The sequence below is a fragment of the Mustela nigripes genome, chromosome 4 (genome assembly GCF_022355385.1).
Source record: "Mustela nigripes isolate SB6536 chromosome 4, MUSNIG.SB6536, whole genome shotgun sequence".
Lineage (NCBI taxonomy): Eukaryota > Metazoa > Chordata > Mammalia > Carnivora > Mustelidae > Mustela > Mustela nigripes.
This window is the reverse complement of record NC_081560.1, coordinates 165,870,301-165,895,796: the sequence shown is the minus strand read 5'-3', so window position 1 is coordinate 165,895,796 and position 25,496 is coordinate 165,870,301. Positions and strand designations below refer to the sequence as shown.

Below are 25,496 nucleotides of genomic sequence, written 5' to 3'. Positions count from 1 at the left end.
TTCCACTCACCAAAACTGGCTGCCCTTAATCAGAAATGTCAGTGAGCCATCTCTGTCTTGCAATCCCACTGGAGGCTTATGGAACCTGAACTTTAGCTGGCCACAAACTCCTTCATATCTTCTGAGATCTCATGAAGTCTTCCCATCATGCAAGACTACAGTAAGAAATCCACCCCCCCCTCCACCACAGCTCAGTGCAGTTCTCTGGAGACAGGTACTTCACTGACTTTTGTCAAGCACTCTGAACAAGAGTCTCCCAGTCTTTTCCTCTAACCTAAGGACAGTTTCAATCTCACCAACAGATGGGATTTTCTGGTAGAAGCACTTTGAACAGTCATTCTTCATTTCACAAAGACTGTCACTTTGTCTTTGACATTTTCCCTTTCAAACTGTTGAAGCAAAAGCACTTTCAGAGCATGAGGTCCAGTCTGTGATGTTTAAAACCTGTTGTCACCTTTCCTCCCGGCAATAGCCTCCCAATCCCCTAGAAGAAGGCCTCAGTTACCCATGCCTTTCTTTAAAAACTCCTATAATTGGTGATTTATAATATCTACCCTGTTTCCAGCCCATTCTATGATGCCACGAAGATTCATGATGCATACAAACTTCGTGAAGCTCCTCCTCATCGCTATTTCCACAGCTTCCCTTTGGAGAAATCAGGCTTTTCCCAGGCTCAGAGTTAACAAAAAAGGGCAACAGTTACTCAGTACCAAGAGGTCCCAAACCAGCCTCTAAGATCACAACAACATATCATAAAAGCATAAACTGAAAAGTATCCCCATTCCCATTCATAATAATAAAAAAAATTAAAAAGGAGTGCCTGGGTGGCTCAGGCAGTTAAGCGTCCAACTCTTGATTTCGGCTCAGGTCATTTGGGTAGTGAGACGGAGCCCCACATCAGACTCCACACTCAACGCAGAGTCTGCTCGAAATTCTCTCTCCCTCTTCCTCTGCCCCTCTCCCTGCGCGCTCTCTCTCTCAAATAAATAAACAAAATCTTTTAAAAACTGCTCCAGTAAAAGTGGTTGTTAATGGTATCAATGACCTCTCATCCTGACAGCTAAAGCTGGAACACTTTAAAAGTTGTTCTCTACAATCCAGGTATGATCCTTATGACTACTTTTCAAAGCAAGAGGTGCTATGCCATCCCTTAAGATCTCATGGTTTATACCCCTAATAGTTTCCATCACCCTGAGATGATCTTTTAATAGTATCTAGGATTATCAGTATCATATCACACTTTACCTCCTCTCACCGCTCCCCTCACTCATCCTTCTGTGTAGAGTACTCAGAGCCAGTTATTGCCATGTCTCATTGGATTTTTAGTCTTTCTACCACATTGCATTGCATTTCCATGAATCTCCTAACCGCAAGCCAGAATGTCAGTCTGCCCAACTAGATACGGGAACTAAAAAACTCACATACTTTATTCCCAGATAGTTACCTTGACATACGCCTGAAACAATCTGGTTGTGTTGGTGTGTATGCCAGGCTTTCAGTGGGTCTTTCTATTAAACCTGGATGTCTAACAACAGGGGCCAGTGAGCAGCCCAAAGTCGACAGCAGGATAACAAGATCAACAGGACAGCAGGTCAGGATTCTCTGGGATCAGCTCCTTCAGTAGACAGAGCAGAATCACAAAGAGAAAGGGTGTCTCCCCAAGGCATTGTGATTAAAATAATTTGTAACAGAAAAGCCTAAGAACAAGTATACTATGTTCACCTCTGCCTCTTGCTCCTCTTCTGCAAATGGCCCACTTGAAGGTTAACTACATTTCTGCCCTCATTCACATAAAAAGCAAATAAAGTTACCTCACTGATTTTTTCTAAATCAGTCATTTTTTTAAAAGATTTTATTTACTTTATCTGACAGAGATCACAAGTAGGCAGAGAGTCAGGCAGAGAGAGAAGGGGAGGCAGGCTCCCCACTAAGCAGAGAGCCCGACTTGGGGCTTGATCCCAGGACCCGGGATCATGACCCAACTGAAGGCAGAGGCTTTAACCCACTGAGCCACCCAGGCACCCCCATAGTCATATTTCAATAGACACTTTTACTAACTGCGTAGCTTGAACATGTTACTTTTTTTGGAACCTGAGTTTTATCTGTGAAAGGGTAATGCTAATACAGTCCAAGCCTATTTCGTGAGTTTTTATGAAATTTAAATGAAAAAAACATATGCAAACTGTCATAGCCAAGAGCCTAAGGAAACATGATAACAAAAGGTAATGTGGTATCCTGGATGAGATCCCGCAACAGAAAAAAAAACATTAGGTAAGAACTAAGGAAATCTGAATAAAGTATGGATGTTGGTTAATATACTGTATCAATACAGGTTCATTAATTGTGACAAATGTACCATACTACTGTTAAGATGTAAGTAATGGGGGAAACTTGGTATGGAGTGTGTGGGAACTTCTTTACAACCTTTTTATATAAATCTAAATCTATTTCAAAAAGGCTATTTTAGGGGCGCTGGGTGGCTCAGTGGGTTAAAGCCTCTGCCTTCAGCTCAGCTCATGATTCCAGGGTCCTGGGATCGAGTCCCACATCGGGCTCTCTGCTCAGCGGGGAGCCTGCTTCCCTTCCTCTCTCTCTGCCTGCCTCTCTGCCTACTTGTGATCTCTGTCTGTCAAATAATAAAATCTTTAAAAAAAAAAAAAAGGCTATTTTAGGGATGCCTGGGTGGCTCAGTTGGTTAAGTATCTGCCTTGGGCATAGGGCATGCATGATCCCAGGGTCCTGGGATTGAATGTGGTGTCCAGAGGAGCCTGCTTCTTCCTCTGCCTGCTCTGCCTGCTGTTTCCCCTGCTGTGCTCTCTCTCTTTCCCTGACAAATTAACAAATAAAATCTAAAAAAAAAAAAAAAAAAGGGCTATTTTAAAAAGTAAAGAAAATATGCAAAAGTAGTTTATAAAAATTGTAAAGTTCTAGTCATTTGTTAAATACTGCATAATTTAGTAGACTCAGTCCTTTATGGAGATTGTTGGTGGGTAGGCAGCCATCTTAGTAACAGAGATGGCTTGAAGAGTTAAGTTCTGGTGTGGAAGAGTCTAGCCCCAGAAACATCCCAGCTGTTTCCTGCCAGCTGGTGCCTCATGTCTGACTTTCAATAGAGTTGATTCTCTTTGTATAATTATTTCTGTCTCTCAACCTGTCAGTTTTACCAAAAGAACAATTACTTTCTAAAGAGAGGCTCTATACAGGTATGTGCATTAAGATTCCAAAAATATGAACTGTAAGGCATGGATATAGCTCTTTACTGGGTCCATTTCCTAACTGGCTGAAATAGATCTGATCTCTACTCCCAACTTCAAATGTAGGAACAGACACCCAGAGATAGAACTCAGCAAGTGTACCCAACTCCTGCCAACTCCTGCCCCAGAAAAAAGAAAGAAAGAAAGAAGAAGAAGGAGAAGGAGAAAGCAAGAGTCCCAGAAGTGCAGGAAATTGTTTCACAGACGAAAGACAACACTTCCTTTCCCAGAACAATCCATCTCCCACACTGACATCCTGCTCCTGCTATATTTACCCAACCCAAATCTGCCGATGATATACTTCCAGCTGCACTCCTGCCACATGGTCCTGTCACTCAGCCACAGCACTCTGAGGGGAATCTGTCCAGAGGGCAGAGCCTAGAAATCACTACACACTAATCCATGCTTCCTCTATCGGTAGCCTTCAGAGTAAAGTGAGACAAAATACGGACAGTATTACTCCCTGTTTATTTTGGAAGTGACTGGGGAGACAAGAGGTACTTCATTTTATATAGTTACTAATTTTGACTGCTCTCATAGTAGCCAATGGAGGAGCCTGAACAATGAAGGGGTTGAAATGGGAGGTTAAAAATAACTCTGTTAGTGCTGGCTGCCCAAAAAGCCCCACTTAATAGCCTCTTCCCACCCCAGCCCACTAGGATCAGGCTCTCAAGTCACCTTATTATGGGGTAAACTCTTCAGTTCTGAGTGGATGAATCTTAAAAGTCAAGGATGGGATCATTTCATTCACCCCACCTCATCTTACCTTATAGCATACTCTACTGAAGGGGGAAAGCCCTGGACTGGGTAAAGGTAAATGCTAGACCTGACTCCCATTTTCCTATTTTAGCAGCTCTGTATTCTTCTTGGTCCTTCCCCTTCTACTCCTGTATCCCCTTTTCTTTTGCTCCTTTCTGTTCATTCCTCCTTAATTTCTACCTCTCTAGTTCTTTTTTTTTTTTTTTTTTGGTTGTTTTAATTTACCCTGGGCAAGATTCCCTCAACAAAACACAACTGAGAGCTGATAAGGCCTTCATTTTTAATATCGTTTCATTAGCCTACGCTCCACAGTAGTAAAAGTGAAAAAAACCTGAGATGAAAGAGTAATACCCCTCTCTCTCTCTCTGCCTTTTCTTAAGGCAGCTCAGTCATGCATATTAATCAGATTTTTCAAAGGAAAGGAAAATAGAGGCAAAAGGAAAAATGCAGAAGAAAAAAGAGAGAAGGAGAAAAAAAGTTGATACTAAATAAGGATGGGGAAATGTTTTTCTCTCTTAAAGAACTGGACAATGGGCATTTCCAAACTTCACAGATTTTAAAAAGCTGAAGAAGGAGGGGGAAACAAAAAACAGAGAAGGAAACCAGCTCCACATGCTGTTCCCAGTCTGTCTTAGAGGAGAAGCATGTATGCTATTGAGTGGTGAACAAACGCCACTAGGTGATGTTGCCATATTCTAAAAAATCACCAAGCCCTGTCAAGCCTCATTGAGATAAACCTCTTCCCAATTTTGAAAACTCTTTCCGGTTACCAAGTTTTTTTAAAAAAGCATCACCAAAGCTATAAAAAGATAGAAACTTTAGGGTATAAAATTGTGTTCCTTAAAAAGAAATGAAATTCTTGGGGTGCCTGGCTGGCTCAGTTGGTGGAACATGCAACTCTTGGTTCCAGGTTTGTGAGTTGAAGCCCCACACTGGGTGTAGATTACTTTAAAATAAAATCTTAAAAGAAAAAAGAAAAGAAACTAAACATAAGCAAGCCAGGAAGACAGTTCACGTCCATCCCTAAGAAGTCCTTTGAGAACAGGTATTTAATTAATTAATTAATTAATTAAATTCAATTAACATATAATGTATTACTGGTTTCAGGGGTGGAGATCACTGATTCATCAGTCATATAATACCCAGGGCTCATTATATTACATGCCCTCCTTAATGTTCATCACCCAGAGAACAGGTATTTTATTATTTTTTTTAAAGATTTTATTTAGTTATTTGAGAGAGAGAGCATGAGAGGGGAGAAGGTCAGAGGGAGAAGCAGACCCCCCGTGGAGCTGGGAGCCCGATGTGGGACTCAATCCCAGGACTCCAGGATCATGACCTGAGCCAAAGGCAGTCACCAAACCAACTGAGCCACCTAGATGCCCAAGAGAACAGGTATTTTAAACAACCAGTTGATATTTACCATCACTGCAGCCTGAAAACTGTTCAGGCAAGAATCATCAATGTATGATAAATCATGGGGGGAAAGTTTAATAAAAAGCAAAATCCTGTCTTTTTTTTTTTTTTAAAGATTTTATTTATTTATTTGACAAATAGATCACAAGTAGGCAGAGAGGCAGGCAGAGAGAGGGGGAGAAGCAGGCTCCCTGCTGAGCAGAGAGCCCGATGTGGGGCTCGATCCCAGGACCCTGAGATCATAACCTGAGCCAAAGGCAGAGGCTTTAACCCACTGAGCCACCCAGGCACCCGATGTCTTTTTTTTTTTTAAAGATTTTATTTATTTATTTATGTGAGAGAGAGAATGAGAAACAGCATGAAAGGGGAAAGGGTCAGAAGGAGAAGCAGGCTCCCTGCTGAGCTGGGAGCTCAATACAGGACTCCATCCCAGGATTCCAGGATCATGACCTGAGCTGAAGGAAGTTGCTCAACCAACTGAGCCACCCAGGTGCCCCTGCAAAAATCCTGTCTTAAAGTCATCTCCTCACAGATTGGTTATAGTTCCAACAGAAAAACAGTTATCTATCCAGTGTAAAAAAAAAGTAACGCTTTGACTAGGTGATCAAAATTAATATCACCATTGGAGGGGTACCTCTACATATGAAATCATCAGGGTACTATTATCAGTAGTGGCATGTAGATTCATGCCCACGCATATCCTGAATTTATTGATTGATTGACTGACTGGCTCCATGCCCAATGTGGGGCTTGAAATCACAACCCTGAGATCAAGCATGACACACTACTAAATGAGCCAGCCAGGTGCCCCCATAACCTGAATTTAATCATGAGTAAACATCAGACAAATCCAAAATGAGGAACATCCTTTAAAAGAAAAAAAAAAAGGAGAGAAAAGAAGAGAAAGAAGAAAAAGAAAAACAGCCTATAATCATAAAAAATAAAATGCCATGGGGACGCCTGGGTAGCTCAGTGGGTTGTGGCCTCTGCCTTCGGCTTGGGTCATGGTCCCAATGTCCTGGAATCGAGCTCCACGTCAGGGGTCTCTGCTTGGCGGGGGGCCTGCTTCCTCCTCTCTCTCTCTGCCTGCCTCTCTGCCTACTTGTGATCTCTGTCTGTCATATAAGTAAATAAAATCTTTAAAAAAATAAAATGCCACGAAGGACAAAGAGGGGCTGAAGAAACTGTTCCAGATTAAAGGAGACTAAAAAAATGACAACTACCTGCAATATGTCATCCTTGACTGAAGGGGAAAAATTTTAAAGTTTATTATTGGGAACACTGACAAAATTAGAATATCAATAATAAAATATTGTATCAATGTTAAATTTCTTGAATTTGATAACTGTAACAAAGATTATGTAAGAAAATACCCTTGTTCTTAGGAAGTATACACTGAAGTATCAAGGAATAAAAGGTGATAATGTATATATAACCTATTCTCAAGTGGTTTAGAAAAAAATTATATATGTGTGGATGTATACAGATAAAGAGAATAATGAAAACAAGTAGCAAAAGCATATATGGGAGCAAACAGGTGTATTATCCTTGCAATGTTTCTATAAGTTTGACATTATTTAAAAATAAACAAAAAAATTCACCATCAGTTGACCTGATCAAATGTACTGACATCAGTTAGATAGAGATAACACTGAAACAACCTTTGGGAGAGGAACAAGCCAACTTTTCCTTCCCTTTGGAGCTTTTGGAGAAGGACTATTACTAACATAAAGATTTCCCATTCTCTGCCTTCTGTGACTTCATGCACACTACCCAGTTTTATAGATTCTTGAGCCTATAGCCTACTTAGGAACCTGGCAAAGTCTACCATTTTCTGAGAACCAGAGTTCTACCAAATGCTCCTTTCCTTCCTTACAGAGAACCTAGAGAATTGAATGAGTCTTAAAACCTCTGAAATGAGGGGCACCTGGGTGGCTCAGTGGGTTAAGCCTCTGCCTTCAGCTCAGGTCATGATCTCAGGGTCATGGGATCAAGTCCCACATCGGGCTCTCTGTTCAGCGGGGAGCCTGCTTCCTCCTCTCTCTATGCCTGCCTCTCTGCCTACTTGTGATTTCTGTCTGTCAAATAAATAATCTTTTTAAAAAAATAAATTAAAATAAAAGTTCTTTAAAAAAAAAAACAAGAAGGGGCGCCTGGGTGGCTCAGTGGGTTAAGCCTCTGCTTTCAGCTCAGGTCATGATCTCAGGGTCCTGGGATCGAGTCCCGCATTGGGCTCTCTGCTCAGTGGGGAGCCTGCTTCCTCCTCTCTCTGTCTGCCTCTCTGCCTACTTGTGATCTCTCTCTGTCAAATAAATAAATAAAATCTTAAAAAAAAAAAAAAACAAAACAAAACAAGAAAAAACCTCTGAAATGAAATGAGACTGATTAAGATGCTAATCTTGGGCTCACTTGGGAGGATTAATGAGCCGTATTTGGATTCTGACAAAAGAAATCCATTTTCCCTTGACTACTTTCCTCACAATGCTTCTGACCAGGTGGGCTAAACCAAGAACTTCCTGGGCCAGAGGGAACCAGAATCCTCTGCCAGCGTCACCAGGCTCTGGTTACAAAAAGTATTTGGTTATGGTAGGTATTAATGATGTACCCTGGCAGTAGGCTCGAAAAAAAGAGGCAAAAGAGAAAAAAACTACTCTTTAAATTCAGAACACAATAAGCTATAGAGCAAATGGTGAGTCACTGATATTTTTGTGGAATATATCTGCATTCTAACATCCACTCCAACATTCTCTTTTAGAAATATTTTAACCAGTTTAATTGTCTCACAGTATCACTATTCTCTTTTTTCCACCCTTGAAAGTCCTAAGGAAAACTTTTCCTGAAAAAGAAGGGCATTTCTAAAGGGTATTCTCCCTGAGGACCCAAGGTTCCCAAAGGCTATTTCCAAATAAGGGTGCTTTCTCTGGAATTCAATAGATAAATAAATGACCGGATATTCTACTAATTTGAAGCCACATCCTATCCAAAGTTACATGGGTTTTGATACTTCTTTCTTCACATGAAGCTGTTGGACTAAAGACATGCTACTAAAAAGTATTCACATTATTTTTTAATTGGGACTATTAGATCCAAGCTATAGCAAGGGATTTTCCTCCTTCTTTTAGAACCTTAGCTAAATAACCATTAACATCTCTGTTTTGTGTCCCTGGACTTCAAAATCCTAACAACTGTGTCAGAAACCCAAGCTTGAGAGCTGAATTTTATTAGAAAAGGTAAATAGCCATTGATATCCTGTAGTACAATTTTAGTCCGTTCAGTTCTGAGATACACAGATTGGTGAATCACAGGTGAATATTAGTGGACTGAGCCCTAAGATAACCAAGGCTCTAAAGCAGCTAATGAAGCTACTATGCACTTAGTTACTGCTCCCAGACAGCCAGGGCTAGGGCAGAGGGGGAGGGCAGGACAGACAACACAGACAAACACCACTGCTGTTCTTCTGACCATCCTAGAACCTCTTTCAGCACACCAGGACATACAACAATTTCCTGAGGTCTCATGTGGAAGATGGGCAGACTTCAAACCAGTGCCCAGCTGTCCACTCAAATTCCAGAGCTTCTCAAATCACCAGCGCACTAGACCATAAACTTTATGAGGACAGGAACTGTGTCAGTCCCCTTGGAAATGAGGTCCCTAATACCTAGTTCAGTGTCTGGCACACATTAAATGCTCAAGAAATATCTGTTGCCTGAATGGATAAATAAATTCCTGTCAAGAGCAAACTTACTGGAGAAGATGCTGTTTTGAAGTCTTTCCAGAAAAACTGACTCCATCCTCAACCCACCAGAAGGACTCAAAAGCATGGCCAAGCCATGTGTAACATAACATGCTATCCCCCTTTCCCTGAACAATCACATAAAAGGGATCAGGTACCTAATCAGGCACAAGTACATCCACAATCCTATTTCCTTGGGGAATAATATTTATTCTAACATTCTCCAGGACTGTTATGACTCAAAAGGTCTCAAATTAATCTCTGCCTTGCAAAAGCCGATTCATCCAGAGAGAAACAACCATATAAAAAGCACTGCTTCAGCCATTAAAAAAAAAAAGGAAATCCTGCCATTTGCAACAATATGGATGGACCCGAGGATCTTGTGCTAATTGAAATGAGGAAGATTTAATGTATCTCACCTATATGTGGAATCTAAAAAAAGCTAAATTGGGGGCACCTGGGTGCCCAAGTCTGTTAAACATCTATCTTTGACTCAGGTCACAATCTCAGGATCCTGGGATTGAGCCCTGCATTGGGCTCTGTGCTCAATGAGAAGTCAGCTTCTCCCTCTCCTCTACCCTGCTTGTGCTTCTCTCTCTTTCTCTCTCTCTCAAATAAATAAATACAGTCTTTAAAATTAATTAATTAATTAAAGAAGCTAAAGAAAAAAAGAATGGTGGGGTGCCTGGGTGGCTCAGTGGGTTAAAGCCACTGCTTTCAGCTCAGGTCATGATCCCAGGGTCCTGGGATCGAGCCCCACATCAGGCTCTCTGCTCAGTGGGGAGCCTGCTTCCCCCTCTCCCTCTGCCTGCCTCTCTGCCTACTTGTGATCTCTGTCTGTCAAATGAATAAATAAAATCTTTAAAAAAAGAAAAAAAAGAATAGTGCTTGCTAAGGGGGTGGGTGGTAGGATAAATAGGAAGATGTTGGTCAAAGGGTAAAAACTTCCAGTTATGAGAAGAATAAGACAGCACGGTGACTATGATTTAACAATACTGTATTATAAACCTGAAAGTTGCTGGCAGTAGATCTTAAATGTTCACACACACACAAATTATAATTATGCAAGGTGATGAATGTATTAACAAACCTTATTGTGGGAAAAATTTGCAAAGTATATTTATATCAAATCATCATTTATACAGCTTAAACTTACATAATGTTCTATGTCAATTAAATCTCAGTAAAGCTGGGGGGAGAAAATAACATGTAAAAGATCTTTAAATAAATAAACAGATAACAGACAAGATAATAGACAGATATGCTTTACTGAAACCAAAGCTGATAAGGAAAATATGGAGATTTAATAGTTCACTGGTTTCCAAATGTCAAGGTGGCTAAGGCACTTCACAGAGTCTTTCACAGAATGTCAAGAAATCAACACCCTCTACAACTCCTTGCCTAAGAAATAACACTGCAGAGAGACAAATTCAAACCAGTGCCAGAACAGAAGTAAATTTTGACCATGACATACAAAAATACAGTCTACATTACAACTCAGAATACAACATCTCTAACTAAAACAAAAGTTCCCCAAAATAATACTTATCCTTATTATGTGTGATGCACAGATACTTTCTATTCTATTCTTTTTTTTTTTTCCTCTCTCTTCATAACTGAAGCTGATACCAGAAAACAGGGAAGTGCTCAAAGGGGTTATATCGAAGGAACAAAGAAACTAACTGGAAGGGGCCAAACTCAAAATGATTTGAGCACCAAAAATAATCATAAATGTAATAAATTATAAAACACTTAATATTCACAAGCCTCCCACAAGAGACAAAACCCCTCATCTGCCACCATCATTATTAACTCTAACTCCTTACTTTTAAAGTAGGCAGTTAAAGGAAAAAAATTAAGCATTTTCCCTGCTTTTTAAGAAGGAAACTATGGTTCATCCTCCAGTTTATGAAAGAAAGTAATTCTTTCCAGAGAATGCCAGCTAACCAATGTAGAAAAAATAACAGAATTAGAAAAGCATCATTTTGCAAACCCCACTGGCAAAAATTCATCACTAGATTATCATTATGGAAAAGGATTTTAGAGAACAGGATAGTCATAAGGTGCCAAATTATTATTTCACAGAGTACTTACTAATTACAAAGGGATAAGTAAATTTACTTTACAATGAGGAAATGTGGCAGTCACAACCAGAAGCAACTAATCCAACTTAACACCACCAATACGTGGGGACAAATCTGACAATATATACTTCCTGTGATGATAATAGTATGAAATACACAATTTATCACCTATAAAGTACTCTTGCTAAAAATCTAGTTAAGCATTTAGTTAAGCATCTAATGAAGCCTTTAACCCTAACTTCTAGAATACAGGAATACATGAGATACAGGAACAAATTATATGATACCACAAAGACAAACACAAACCTAGAATGACAACATTCTAAAGACAAATGGCCTACTCTCAAGGGTCGATGCCAAGGGGAAAAAAAAGGGTGGAGAAAACTATATAAGATTTTAAAAGTCTAAGGAGATATAACTACCTAATGAAAGAGAATTTCACTTGGATTTTGGTTTATAAAACCAGCTACAGCTGTAAGAGATAGTTTGGGGGCAAATCAGAAATTTTTCATGTGTTGGGGCACCTGGGCAGCTCAGTGGGTTTAGGCCTCTGCCTTTGGCTCGGGTCATGATCCTGGGGTCATGGGATCAAGCCCCACATCGGGCTCTCTGCTCAGTGGGGAGCTTGCTTCCCCTTCTCTCTCTCTGCCTGCCTCTCTGACTACTTGTGATCTGTCAAAAGATAAAATCTTTTAAAAAAATTTTTTTAAATTGATAAATTATTAAGTTTTTTAGGTGTGATAATGGTACTATGATTATGTAGGAGAATGTCCTTATTTAGGATGCATGTTGACGTATTCAAGGGTTAAGATGTCAACATGTCTGAAACTTATTTTCAAATAGCTTATAAAAAATTCACACATAAATATGGATAAAGCAAATTGGCTAAATATTAGTAAGTGTAAAAATAAGTGTACAGGAGCTTAAAATTTTTCACAATAAAAAACTGAGGAGAAAATGCTATGTGACCCTTTAAAATGATTTCACAATCCACTAACAGAATGCAACTTGCAGTCGGAAAGATACTACTCTAGCCCATGGCAGGGCAGTCATAATACCTTAGTTCTCACTTTATTATCAATTTGGAGCCAGTTTTCTTAAACCTGTTGCTTGTCCAAAGAGAAGAATGAGTTGTCATGAAAAATCTCATGTGGAAGGAGGCTTTCTTATTCTGCAACCCCTTGCTGCAGAATACTCCCTTGCTAGGAGGCTTCCAAGTTTTGTATTTTTTCTGCCAATTAATAACTCACTTTATTTGAAAGAAAGAATAATCAGTGGAAAAATTCTACCAGCGTCAGGGAAATTTCATTTGTCCCTCTACTTTTAGAGGATTTTTCCCAATGCAGAGCCCATCACAGACAACACTGAACTCCTTTTGATCCTTTTCCTCCCTAGTTAATGTTCCCAACTACCCTCAGTCTGCAGTTCCCAAGCTGCTTTCCAGGACACCTGGAAGCAAGCTGCATGGCTGACTACAGAAAAACCCTTGCTCCCACACTACATCTGGCCCTGCCTTTCCACCAAATCATATGCCAATTTATTGCCCTCTGATGTACAGTATATCAGGCCACTTCCTGGAAGCTCCCACTTCACACTAGGCCAGAAACCCAAGGCAATAATGTTAGTTCTACAAATGGGCAAGTAATTGCTCAATAAGCGTGGAACAAGGAAAGGTCAGTTGTGATGAGTACACATGTAGCAGCCCTTCACAACTCAACCTACAATGGTAACAGCAGTAACAGAAGGCTGGTATTACAGAAGAGGTATGCAGTGAGAAGCCAGACAACAAGCAGCCAAGAGTGCTCGTCCATCTAAGTCCTTCAGAATCTCCAAAGACCAAAGTAAAGAAATAAAAGACTTAATACCTTCCAAGGAGCATCTTATCTTCTGTTTTCTAGAAGTAAAACTGAGAGTTTAAGGGAGTCACCGCTCTCCATCAACCAACCTTTCCTAATGAGAGGATCTGAGCTGAAATGATCAAATTCATTTCACTCCATACTCAGTTCTATCTTCTAATGGGTGCCGGAGAGAAAAGACAAATGCACTCATCCTTTCCATTAACATATCCAGTATCACTTTAGAAACTAGGGTGACCAATTAAGCATCTATGAACACACAGAGGTGGTTAGAGAAGGCAAGGCTGAGACAAATAACTCCTTACTATCTCTAATCAAAACTGCACGTTGAATTTCAAGTATTTGGCTTCTGAAAATCTCTTGGCACTTACTGTGAGTTTGAGTGGGTGGAAAAGAAGAAAGAGACTCTGCCTGCATCCTTGTTAAAAACAAAGCAGCAGCTGGCTTTTCCTCTTTTTACTCATCTGACTGCTGCCATGGCAAGCTGAGCACATACTCGGAGAAATTTCAGGCCTCAAGAGATATCTGTGCCAAAGAGGACAATGGCAATGACAGTAATACCAGCAACTTTGACGCCCACTTCAGACCACACTGTCACACCGTCCCTTAACCTCTACTAGAAAAAACTTAGGCTTCTTTGCCTCTGCTTCTGAATCCAAGCTATTAAGAAAGCCCTTTGTATCATAATCTACTTTCAGGTACATATAGTGGAAATTTTGCCAGCAGACTAGTTTTGATGGCTAAATGTGTTTAAGTATTATGGAGAGAAAAAGGAAGAGCTGGGCTCAAAGGAAACCAGACTATGCAGAGCTGATTCTTTTCCACAAAGTCTTCATTTTTCTAAGCTCTAGGACAAACAAATGTTTGGAAGACCTTCTTGGTTTAGAAGTATCAATTGAGGAGGGTTCAGATCATTCCCAGGAATGACAAAGTCATCAAATTACAGGCCTCTTAGAGTAACCTTATTGATAGAACTATTCCCCAGGGGGAAAAAAGAATCACAGTACCTTTATTTTCTCTAACCATGATGAAATGCCCGTAAGTCTCAGGTCACTCAAGCTACCAAGATTCAAAGGTGCCAAAGTCAGTCTGACTCAAATTCAGGTCACATCCTAATGTGTTGCTCAACAATCTCCAAACAAATGCAATATTTTATTTATAGAACAAAAAAGTCAAAAAGGGCACAGGAAATACATACTTATAGAAGTCTGCCCAATCTTGTTCTTTCAACACTCAACCCATTATATGAATTTGTCTGCCAGATTCTATCATACAGACTTGGTTCTTTCAGTCTCCACTTAGGCCTTGAACAAATCACAAGCTCAATTCCAAGAGGGACAAAGCTAATGACTCATTCAACCTTCTTTTCATGCTGACTAATAATGATATACTTACTAATCCCCAAACTACAGGCCCCTATAGAAAAAGTGAGTATGCATTCAATCAGATGGAAGATGATAACTCTAGCAAAATTTTTATTCAAATAATATACCCTTACTCAATCTTTTCCCTGACAGAGACTACTTAAGTCTCTTTTCCTGATACCTTCCCATGTGCCAAATAAAACAGATTAACCTTTTTTTAAAAAAACATTATTTATTATTTGACAGAGAGAGAGAGTGAAGAGAGGGAATGCAGGCAGAGGGGTTGGGAGTTGCTGAGCAGGGAGTCTGATGTGGGGATCGATCCCAGGACCCTGAGATCATGACCTACGTCTAAGGCAGACGTTTAACGACTGAGCCACCCAGGCACCCCTAAAATAGATTAGCCTTGAGGTATGAGGCTTAGAAGGGTATTTCTAAGAGACCTAAGCCAGACAGGTGTTAAGTCATCGTTCCTCCCAGGTTGGCTTCCAGACTCTGTTTAAATGTTCTCTGCAAACCTCTGGAGGTTGTATGGATTCAAACCTCCTAGCTCTGAATTCACAGGGCTTGAGACAGATAGTACTCTACAGGTGTGTTTGTCCAGGATAAACTATATTTAAATAAACTCCTGATACATCCACTTTCTGCAGGCACCTGCTTCTCCATCTTCAACTCAAGTACACCATATCTTGTTGTCCAGTTAAAAAAAAATCCTCTCGGGGCGCCTGGGTGGCTCAGTGGGTTAAGCCGCTGCCTTCGGCTCAGGTCATGATCTCAGGGTCCTGGGATCGAGTCCCGCATCGGGCTCCCTGCTCGGCAGGGGGGCCTGCTTCCCTTCCTCTCTCTCTGCCTGCCTCTCTGCCTACTTGTGATCTCTCTCTGTCAAATAAATAAATAAAATCTTTAAAAAAAAAAAAAAAAAAAAAAAAAATCCTCTCCCTCAGAGTTACTCTACACAAACCACCAATGTCTTTCCGAATATCTAAACCCTGGCGAGAACTGCTTTGTATGAAAAATCCAAATAAGCAAATATATAAGCTACAATTTTTGTTCATTTCGTTGGCTTGTTTGTTAGTAAGACATGAAAAGATGGCAATAAACTGCCCTCAATCACTATCAGTCATTCCATGCCTGATAGGGAACGATATGGCACGGAACAGAAGCCACAAAGTTTGCCGTGGAATGGTCAGCTAGAGTCACTAGCCTTGTAAAACCAGTGGCTGGGGCACCTGGGTGGCTCAGTGGGTTAAAGCCTCTGCCTTCAGCTCAGGTCATGATCCCAGGGTCCTGGGATCGAGCCCCGAGTCGGGCTCTCTGCTCGGCAGGGAGCCTGCTTCCTGCTTCCTTCCTTATCTGTCAAATAAATAAACAAAATCTTTGAAAAATAAAATAAAATAAAATAAAACCAGTGGCTATGAGTTGACTATATACCATTATAGACCCTAAGTGTCTAATCAAAATGCCTAGAACATAGCAGATATTCAACAAATACTATTTAGAAGCAATTCAAGAACCCAGAACCAGAAGGAAATCTAATCTTGGTAAACCCCAGCAAGAAAAGGTCCAAAGAAGATAAAACAATTCCATAGTTAATACAGATGCTTATACTGGGCCTCAAGACCATCTTGGTCTCATGACAAATACCCCCAATCCTCACAGGTCTTCAGAACTAAAAATGACTAGAGTTAAATTTCCAAAGGCAAACTCACTACCCACCCCCCAAACCTCCACCATCTCCAACAGACACACACACTAAAAAAGTCTCCCTCAACCCTAAAGGCTTTAAAGTAACTAAAAGGTAATTCCTTAAGAGAAGATTCCAGTTGTGATATTTGTAGACTATTATGCTATCTTTGCTTTAAACCAAAAATTTCCTGGAAAAGAAACTTTGTAATGATCTAAGATTAAAGACAAAGGACAAAGGCAGCCCATAGTCAAATACCACAAATCACAACTGACTAGAGCCCTTTCCATGAAGCTATACTGGATGAGGGCACTAAGGCTTGCAAGGACTTGTCTAGTTGGGCCAGAAAGATCAAAGACCATACACCATGTGGGCTAGAAGGATTCTTCTAAACTGCTTACTTTCTTTTCTTCTTTTCTTCTTTTTTTTAACTGCTTACTTTCTTAAGACCTAAAACCTAAACCCAAGTATCCTGATTATTTTTCCTTTCCTTTTCATCCCCCTATCCCATGCCATAGATCATACCATCTGGTCTAACTGTAAGATTGAAGATTGTAAGATTGAAGGTAACTCCAATATGCAAGAGCCCAAAGATCTCTGGAAGAATAAAAGGAAACGTGTCTTTGAAATCCCAAACCACAGCAGGGTTTGGGCAGATGTAAGGGAGAAGCAGTGGTTCTTCTGCCCCTAAGGCCAAGACACCCCAGCCCTGCAGGCAGCACAGAGTTAACTACCCACCCGCTTTGAGAAGCACAAAGGTACATCACTGCAACATGCCTAACATTTACATTGCCTCTCTCTGCTCATTAAACAGGTTTTGGTTAAATAATGAACAAACTGTATTACAGACTCCGATGAGAATTCCAAAATTATAAATCAACTGGGAAAGCCCATAGGGGCAGACAGGCAGGGAGGGGGGAGAAGGATAATATTGACTAATATAAAGGGCGCAGCTTGACAGTGGATATTCCTGCCACACCTGATCAAACACACTCCATGGGGGGAGGGGAAAGACAGCAAGAGAGGGGAGATGGGACAAGACAGCCTGAAATTTGCATCCGGAAAAGATTAAAACGGATTCTTTGGGGATAGAGAAAATACATAATATATATTACTATAAATGCAAAACTGTACTAAAAGCTAACTCAAATGTCAAAGATTACAGCTTGAATAAATTTAAATATAAAAGCCATGTGCTTCTTGAGTTAATGAGAGAGACATAAAAGGACAAACTGGGCCAGAAGACTGAAGAGAGCCTTAGGCTGCCTTTGCTGGGTAATGGGTTCAGGGCACAGCAGCAACTATAGTCAGAGGCTTCCCTCCATAGCTCTGACCCCTGAGGAAGAACTGGAAAATCCCACTACTCTTCCAGCCTACACTACATTTGCTCTTTTTAAAAATTAAGATGTAGGGGCGTCCGGATGGCTCAGTTAAGCGTCTAGGCTTCGGCTCAGGTCATGAACCTGGGTCCTGGGATGGAGCCCCACATTGGGCTCCCTGCTCAGCAGGAAGCCTTCTTCTCCCTCTCCTGCTCCCTCTTCTTGTGTTCTCTCTCTCTCGCTCTCTCTCTCTCTCTCTCTGTGTCAAATAAATAAATAAATAAATCTTTTTTTTTTTAATTAAGATGTAATTTACATGCCATAAAATTTACCCTTTTAAGGGCGCCTGGGTGGCTCAGTGGGTTAAGCCTCTGCCTTCGGCTCAGGTCATGATCTTAGGGTCCTGGGATCGAGCCCCGCATCAGGCTCTTGGCTCAGCAGGGAGCCTGCTTCCCTTCCTCTCTCTCTCTCTGCCTGCCTCTCTGCCTACTTGTGATCTCTGTCTGTCAAATAAATAAATAAATAAAATCTTAAAAAAAAAGAATTTACTCTTTTAAAGCATACAATTCAATGTTTTAAAATACATTCACACAGTTGTACAACCATGACCACTATCTAATTCCAGAACATTTTCATCACTCCAAAAAGAAACCCTGTACTCATTTGCAGTCACTCCCCAGACCCCCTCCCAGCCCCTGGTAACCACACATCTAATTTAACTTTCCACAAAAACCTCCTAAAAGGATTCCTAAGAGGGCTTAAAGACCAAATGGGGGCAGCAGTTAAGTCTCACTGATGGTGAGCTAAGGTTTTATCCAAAATAGCAACATGCAAACTTTGCTCTTAGGTACCCTGTACCTTCCAAGTGCAACCGTCACTTTAGATTTGGTATTAGACTATTTTATTACTCTAAATGCTACAAAGTATGCAGTCATCATGGAGTTTGGGCAAACACTAACTGCAAAGGTAGTCCAGAGACATGTATCTGTGAGAATAACTGGTATGGACTTAGCTAACCTTATTAGAGACAATGGACTTATTTCTTCCATAATGCTAAGATAATACCCCTGGAAGGGTAGATAGTGCTTATCTACTTAAAAGATTCTCTTTTTACAAGAAGAGAAAAACAAATCATTTTGTTTTACTGACAATGTCCAATAACTACCCATTTCCAACAGTGATATTCTTTTTTTTTTTTTTTAAGATTTTATTTATTTATTTGTAAGAGAGAGAGAGTGAGAGCGAGCACAGGCAGACAGAGTGGAAGGCAGAGTCAGAGGGAGAAGCAGGCTCCCTGTGGAGCAAGGAGCCCGATGTGGGACTCGATCCCAGGACGCTGGGATCATGACCTGAGCCGAAGGCAGCTGCTCAACCAACTGAGCCACCCAGGCGTCCCCAACAGTGATATTCTTAACCAACCATGCCAGCAGATAGCCTAGAAAAAAGCAAATCAAAAGACTTTTTATAGGAAAAATCTAAGCCCAAGTCAGTTTCATGAGTTAAACTGAATGGAAGTTCTAGAATTCTTGCCACACTTCCTCCAATCTAGATGGGACACCATTCCCAGCCATACAGAGCAGGCAGTCCCTTCAGTTTCTCTTTCCAAGTTCAAAACCCTTTCCCAGCCTCCTACCACTAACACATTAATAGACTTCCAAGAAAGCAGTCCTCCTGACACTGCCAATCAGAAAAATCTGTTTGTTTCAGTAAAAGAAACAAGAAATTGGTCATGGACTACAGAGTCCAGGACCACAGGGGCAGCTGACCCATAAACTTGCTCCTGGAAGCCAGCACTATGTGGGAGGTCAGAGCCAATCAGAAGACTATGAAATGATCCATTTTGGGTCCACTCTGTCATTTTTTCAGGCAGGTAATATGTTAAAACCTAAAAACAATGGGCAACCTTGGCAGGCACCACTTCAACATCTGCCCTAGAAAATAATACCACCTTCTTCCTTGCTCTAGGAGAAAGCTTGGCAACACCCAGCTATGTTATAGTACCACTGATAGGTCTGGCTCCTCAGCACATTCTGGTTTTATTAGTTTCAAGCAGCAGATAATCTGGATTCCTGACTCAAAGATATAGGAAAATTAAGCAGCAGACTCAACTCTGGCAGCTCTTAGTCTAGAAACCCCAAGTCCTGAACTTCATAGGGTCTCTTGAGATATGTCAAGGAAATGTCAGAGTAGAGAAAACAAGCATGGGATATGGATTAGACAGCAAGCAGGAAATGTAGCTCTGTCAGGAGAGCAGCACCATCTCATCCCCTCAAGTCTGCAGAGTGCCCAAAAGGCCTACAAGGCTACTCCAGTCTCATCTCAGCCATTTTGGGTGTTTCCAAACACATACAACACAATACTGTGTATCAATTGTTTGTCAAATGTTTCCCAGTATACTAACATGTTCAGTCCTCTTCACGTCTCTTAAAAGATAGTACAGTTGACCCTTTAACAAACCCATGGGTTTGGGGCACCAATCCCCTTGCAGTTGAAAATCCATGTATAACTTTTGACTTCCCAAAAACTTAACTACTAATAGCCTGTTAACCAAGAACCTTACTGATAACATAAGCAGTAGATTAAAACATATTTTGTATGTCATAAGTATTATATGTTATACTCTTACAAAAAAATAGCTAGAAGAAAAAAAAATGTTATTAAGAAAGTCATGGTGAAAAAAAAAAGATGATTTTGCCCAAATGCAGGCAAATGTAAGTGTTCTGAGTATGTTTAAATAAGCTTAAGGTAAGCTATGATATTTGATAGTTTAGGGGTATTAAATGCATTTTCAATTTAAAAAAAAAAAAAAAAAAAAAAAAAAAAAAGAAAGTCATGGTGGGGTGGGGAACAAGCTAGTGCAGTCAGTAGAACATATAACTCTTGCCCTTAAGGTTTTGAGTTCAAGCCCAACACTGGGTGTAGAGATTACTTGGAAAAAAAAAAAGTTATAAGGAAGGGCAAATATATTTACAGTACTATACTGCATGTACTGAAAAAAAAATCCATATATAAGCAGACCTACCTACATGATTCAAATCTGTTCAAGGATCAACTACAGGCTGAAACTTTTGGCCACCAAAGAGTTGTAAATACCTACTCCCTACATTTTCTTTCTAATTGGGATGGGTAAGCTTTATCTGTAAAGTTAAAAAAAAAAATCTGTGCAAGTGGCCAACTTCCTAAAGCAGCCAAGTCACATACAATACAGGGCATAAAATAAGAACATGCCAACTAGTTGTAGCTTTAACCCCACTAACTGGCTTCCTCTATACTTGATCTTTGGCTAACATTTCTGATACTTTTCAAAAGAGTGAAACTGCTCCTTTAAAAAAACATGTAGAGAATGCTTAGATAACTTCAGCCCATGTTTAGGAAAGTAGTAAGAAATTTTTCTCCAAATACTCTCCTACATTTCTCATGAAAGGAAAAATTTTATTACTCACTTAACTTTCAGAAACCTAAAACTATTTCAATTGTTGTCTTAGATATGTTACTAAGATATGTTACTTAGATATGTTACTAGCTAAAGACCATTCCAGGAATATATATTTCAAAAGCCCTTTATGGTTGACAGAGGAACACAGCTCTGAGGCTTTCCCCTTCAATCTCACTCCCCTTGAAAAACCCAACGGTGTTGAGATTTCCCTCCTCCTTTGATACATACATATACAAAAGGAGGCACTTCCTGTGTACATTCTCCTCTAATTGTATGAACAGAAGCAATGTAGACCAGGGCACTAAACCAGGCCTGAATTCTAGTTTTGACTCCACCTCTCAGAATCAATGTGATCTCAACTAAATCACTTAAAATGTCTCTGGGCTTCAACTTCATTCATAAAAAGGGGACAATATCTGCTACACCTCCTTCACAGGATTGTGTAAAAAGTTCAATAAGGTAATAAACATGAAAGAGGCTTTGAGAATTCTAAACATATGAATATTAGTTATTACAATCAGGAAAACAGGGAGTAAAAAAAGGGACAAATGATTTTGGGAACACATGAAGACCGAAAGATCTATATTACACACAATTAAAGCCCTAAAAGTGACAAAGACTTTCCATAAGAGAAGGGTTTTATTGCAAGTACTTAAAATCTGACTTGTAACAAATAATAATAAGACTTCACTTGTGCCACCAACTTGCTACCTCAGGGCATGCATGGGGCAGAGAAAGAAAGTAGTTATAACAAGACCAAAAGTAACTTTACTAGAACTCAATCAATAAAGGAAGCTTATAATTCTATGAACGCTGATTCCCTAGTAAAGTGGGATACCGCACCAGGAACTCAAGGAAAAGGATCAGCAATGCAGTATACCAAGGTCAAACTACACCCATGGGCCAAACGTGGCTTGTACTGGTTTTTGAAAAAAAAATTATTTATCACTCATTCGTGTAAGCATTAACTGTGTCTGCTTTTGAGCTACAACGCAGAACTGAGCAGCTGCACAGCTGCTATGGCCTGCAAAGCCTACAATATTTACTATATAGTCCCTTGTAGAAGAAGTTTGTCTATCCCTGCAATAAACATATGGTTTTTTACCAGTATAAATAATCCTACTTAGATATGGGGACTTACCTGTTATATTGTTTAGAACCTCCTTTAGATTACTGAAACTATGCAGCAGAGGATCCCGTTCTTCATCCTATAACACACAGGTTTAAAAAAAAAAAGTATCAGACAAAGAGGGAAAAGGAAATAGCAGACAGATCAAGGGCATTTTGAATCCAATGATTAAGTTTCCCTTCGGAGGAAAAGAAGTTAGCCATGGTTCAGCTTTCCAGTTCCCCAATCTTCTATTTCATAAAGATACTCTGGGTTTACCTAAAATAGTAAATCCTGAAATACTAATCTATACCATAACCACAGCACTCAAGCTACCAGAGATTACCAGGGCCTTCATATACGCTATGGTCTGAATGTGTATGTCCCCCCAAAACTTTTATGTAGGAACGCCTGCATGGCTGGTGGTTAAGCGACAGCCTTTGGCTCAGGCCTTGATTTTGGAGTACTGGGATCGTGTTCCACGTCTGGCTCCCTACTCAGTGAGGAATCTGCTTCTCCCTCTGACGCCCCTTCTTGTGCTCTCTCTCTAATAAATTAAAAAAAAAAAACACTTGTATGTAAAAATCCTAATGTCCATGTGATGGTATAAGAGGTAGAGCCTTTAAAACATAGGTGGTTAGGGCCTTCAGAAGGTGGGTGAGGGCTCTGTCCTCATGAATGGAACTAATACCCTTAAAAGAGAGTCCCAAGAGGGCGCCTGGGTGGTTCAGTTGGTTAAGCGACTGCCTTCAGCTCAAGCCACAATCCGGGAGTCTTGGGATTGATTCCACGGGAAATCTGCTTCTCCCTCTGTCCTTCTCCCTCTCATGCTCTCTCTTGATCACTTTCTCAAGTAAATAAATAAAATCTTAAAAGAATGAATGAATGAATGAGCCCAAGATTGCTTCCCTACTCCTTTCCATGTGAGGAAAAGTCTGAGACCCAGAAGAGGACTCTCACCTGACCATGCTGGCACCCTGATCTTGGACTTCCAGTCTACAGAACTGTGAGAAATAAATTTCTCTTGTTTATAAGCCACCTAATCTGTGGTACTCTGTTATAGCATCCCAAAAGACTAAGATAATATATTATTCTATCTCTTTTCCTTCTTTATACTCATTACATAATCATATAAATCCATTTCAAAGACATTGCTAGCTCCACTCTCACTCCTAAACCATTTTTATTTCTATTTTTTTTTTAATTTTATTTTTGGGGTACCTGGCTGGCTCAACTGGTACAGCAGGTAACTCTTGATCTCAGGGTTGTAGGTTCAAGCCCTGCATTGGGTGCAGAGATTACTTAAATAGTAAATCTGGGGGGAAAAAAAAAGTCTTGAGTCTGGGTGGCTCCATCTGTGGGCATCTGCCTCTGGCTCAGGTCATGGCCTCAGTGTCCTGGGACTAAGCCCCGCATCGGGATCCCTACTCAACAAGGAGTCTTCTTGAATATACATATGCAACAAAGAAAGCCAGCTTTACAATAGGTAATTTCTTAGTCATCTGATTGGCAAGATATGGTCTGCTCTATGTACTCCCAAGGACTACCATCAACATGCCACACTGCATGTATCAATGAGATAGCTAATTATAGTCCTAGGGAATCTAAAGGCAAGGCATCTTTCAGACATTTTGAGGCATATTTAAGAGGTCCCAAATGCTACCTTCAGTTGTCTACAAAAATAGCCAGAAGAATAGTATTATCTTTTGGGTCCAGGAGGACAAAAAGGCCTATAAATTTGACACTAGTTGGAATAAAACAGAAGGGTCCTTTATAGGGGTGCCGGGGTAGCTCAGTTGGCTAAGCATCCAACTCCTGGTTTCAGCTCAGGTCATGATCTCAGGGTCGTGAGCTCAAGCCCCACATCAGTCTGCTTCCCCTTTCTTCCTCTGTCCCTCCTCCCACTCGTGCATTATCTCTCTAAAATAAATAAATAAATCTTTAAAAAGTAAAAGGGTCCTTGATACCAAGAACAACTCTGAGTTCCTACTACTCTCATTATTACAGAAAAATTGATTACTGTTTTAACCATGCATCAGATCCCTTATAACTCAGGGACCAAACTATCTGCCCATTCCCCCACTTACCAGTGGAGTATGAGTGCTCCATCGGGCATTTCGTTTGATTGCCCCAACCACAATGTTAATCTCCCCTTGAATGATGTAAATATTTTTATCCACCATCCTGGTAAAACCTATCAAAACAGTTAAAAGGTAGTTAATATTTAGTTACTCAGGGCATATCCATGTTTAAATCAGTACCTGATAAGGTCAGAATTATGATTTAACTTCTCAGTACCATGACTTCCCACCAGTAATACCAGGATGGGATGAAATCCATCTTATGTTATGAATCCAGCTACCTAGCTCTCCTAGAAGTCTCCAAAAGTCAAAAAGTATCAATCCAGAATTTCTCAAAAGTACCTAACAATCTCTAGCAAGCATGTCAAATTCTTCAAAGTCAATTGTCCCCAAAATCTCTCCTGTGAGGATTTCAGGTATGCAGATGTATCTGTTACTAGTTTGTTAAAGATACATTTCAGATCTTCCCTTTGTTCTTTTTTATTCCCTCAATAAAGCAACAATGGAACTTTAAGTTTAAAGAAATGAATGAAGGCTGTTAGAAAAACGCCTTGGTTTGGAAACCACAGTTACAATGTCAACTTACAGACTACATCCATTCTACCAAGTCAGCTCCAGAAAACTGGATAGTGGCAGTGATACAACCTTTAAAAAGTTATGAAAGGTTAAGTTCACATACTTAGAGCAGGAACTCTCTAATAAGACAGATTGAAAGGCAGACTCATTTTAAAGCTCCTTCTGTATGAATCTCTGAAGTGAAGCTAAAATACTACTTTAGTATTTTAAGTGTTCCCAACTGAATTATCACAGGATTTTCTTTGCTGCCTAGGACAGCACTTGGAGAAGATATTTAATTCTCTTCTCAGGTGAAAATATTAAAAAAAAAAAAAATAGTATCTTCTCAGCATAGAGAAAAATGTTGGAGCATGTAAAACTACTTTCCACTTTCCATTATTTAGAAACCCTCCTCACAAGGACAAAATTTTAAAAAGAAAGGGAAAGGACTACAGAGACATACAGTTAGACAAACATTTAGATCAGGCTCCAGGAAAGTTAAAAACAGTAAGCCTATCAGAGTAAGGGGAGAAAGAATTCCACAAATACTACTTATTAAGCACCTACTATGCATAAGGAATCTTTCAGAGTTCTAAGGATACAAAGCAAATAAGACATGGATAGAGCTCTCAGACATATGGAATGGGAAAAAAAACCAAACTGTAGTATATAACTCTATGTTTATGTTAAAAATCAACCAACCCACCCACCCTATATAAAATACTAGATTTGTTTTTGAAAATATGCGGTATGTAACATACAGTACAATATGAAAAGCAAAAGAACAGCTTGTATCCAAATTAAGAATAGTACAACGGAAGTCTCGGTGTATTCTCCCTAATCATAT

At 40.1% G+C, this 25,496-nt stretch overlaps 1 protein-coding gene across 10 annotated transcripts in view; it reads right to left on the bottom strand.

The window, feature by feature from the left end:
* GBF1 (golgi brefeldin A resistant guanine nucleotide exchange factor 1) overlaps window positions 1-25,496 on the bottom strand; it is a 122,718-nt gene that overhangs the window by 85,389 nt on the left and 11,833 nt on the right. For all 10 annotated transcript variants that reach the window (XM_059398427.1, XM_059398429.1, XM_059398428.1 and 7 more), the window contains exons 2-3: window positions 24,101-24,207; window positions 22,047-22,113 (exon numbers count right to left, since the gene is read on the bottom strand). In XM_059398427.1, coding sequence (XP_059254410.1) covers window positions 22,047-22,113; window positions 24,101-24,196 — 163 coding nt within the window. In that variant the 5' untranslated portion in view covers window positions 24,197-24,207. The remainder of the gene's footprint in view (window positions 1-22,046; window positions 22,114-24,100; window positions 24,208-25,496) is intronic.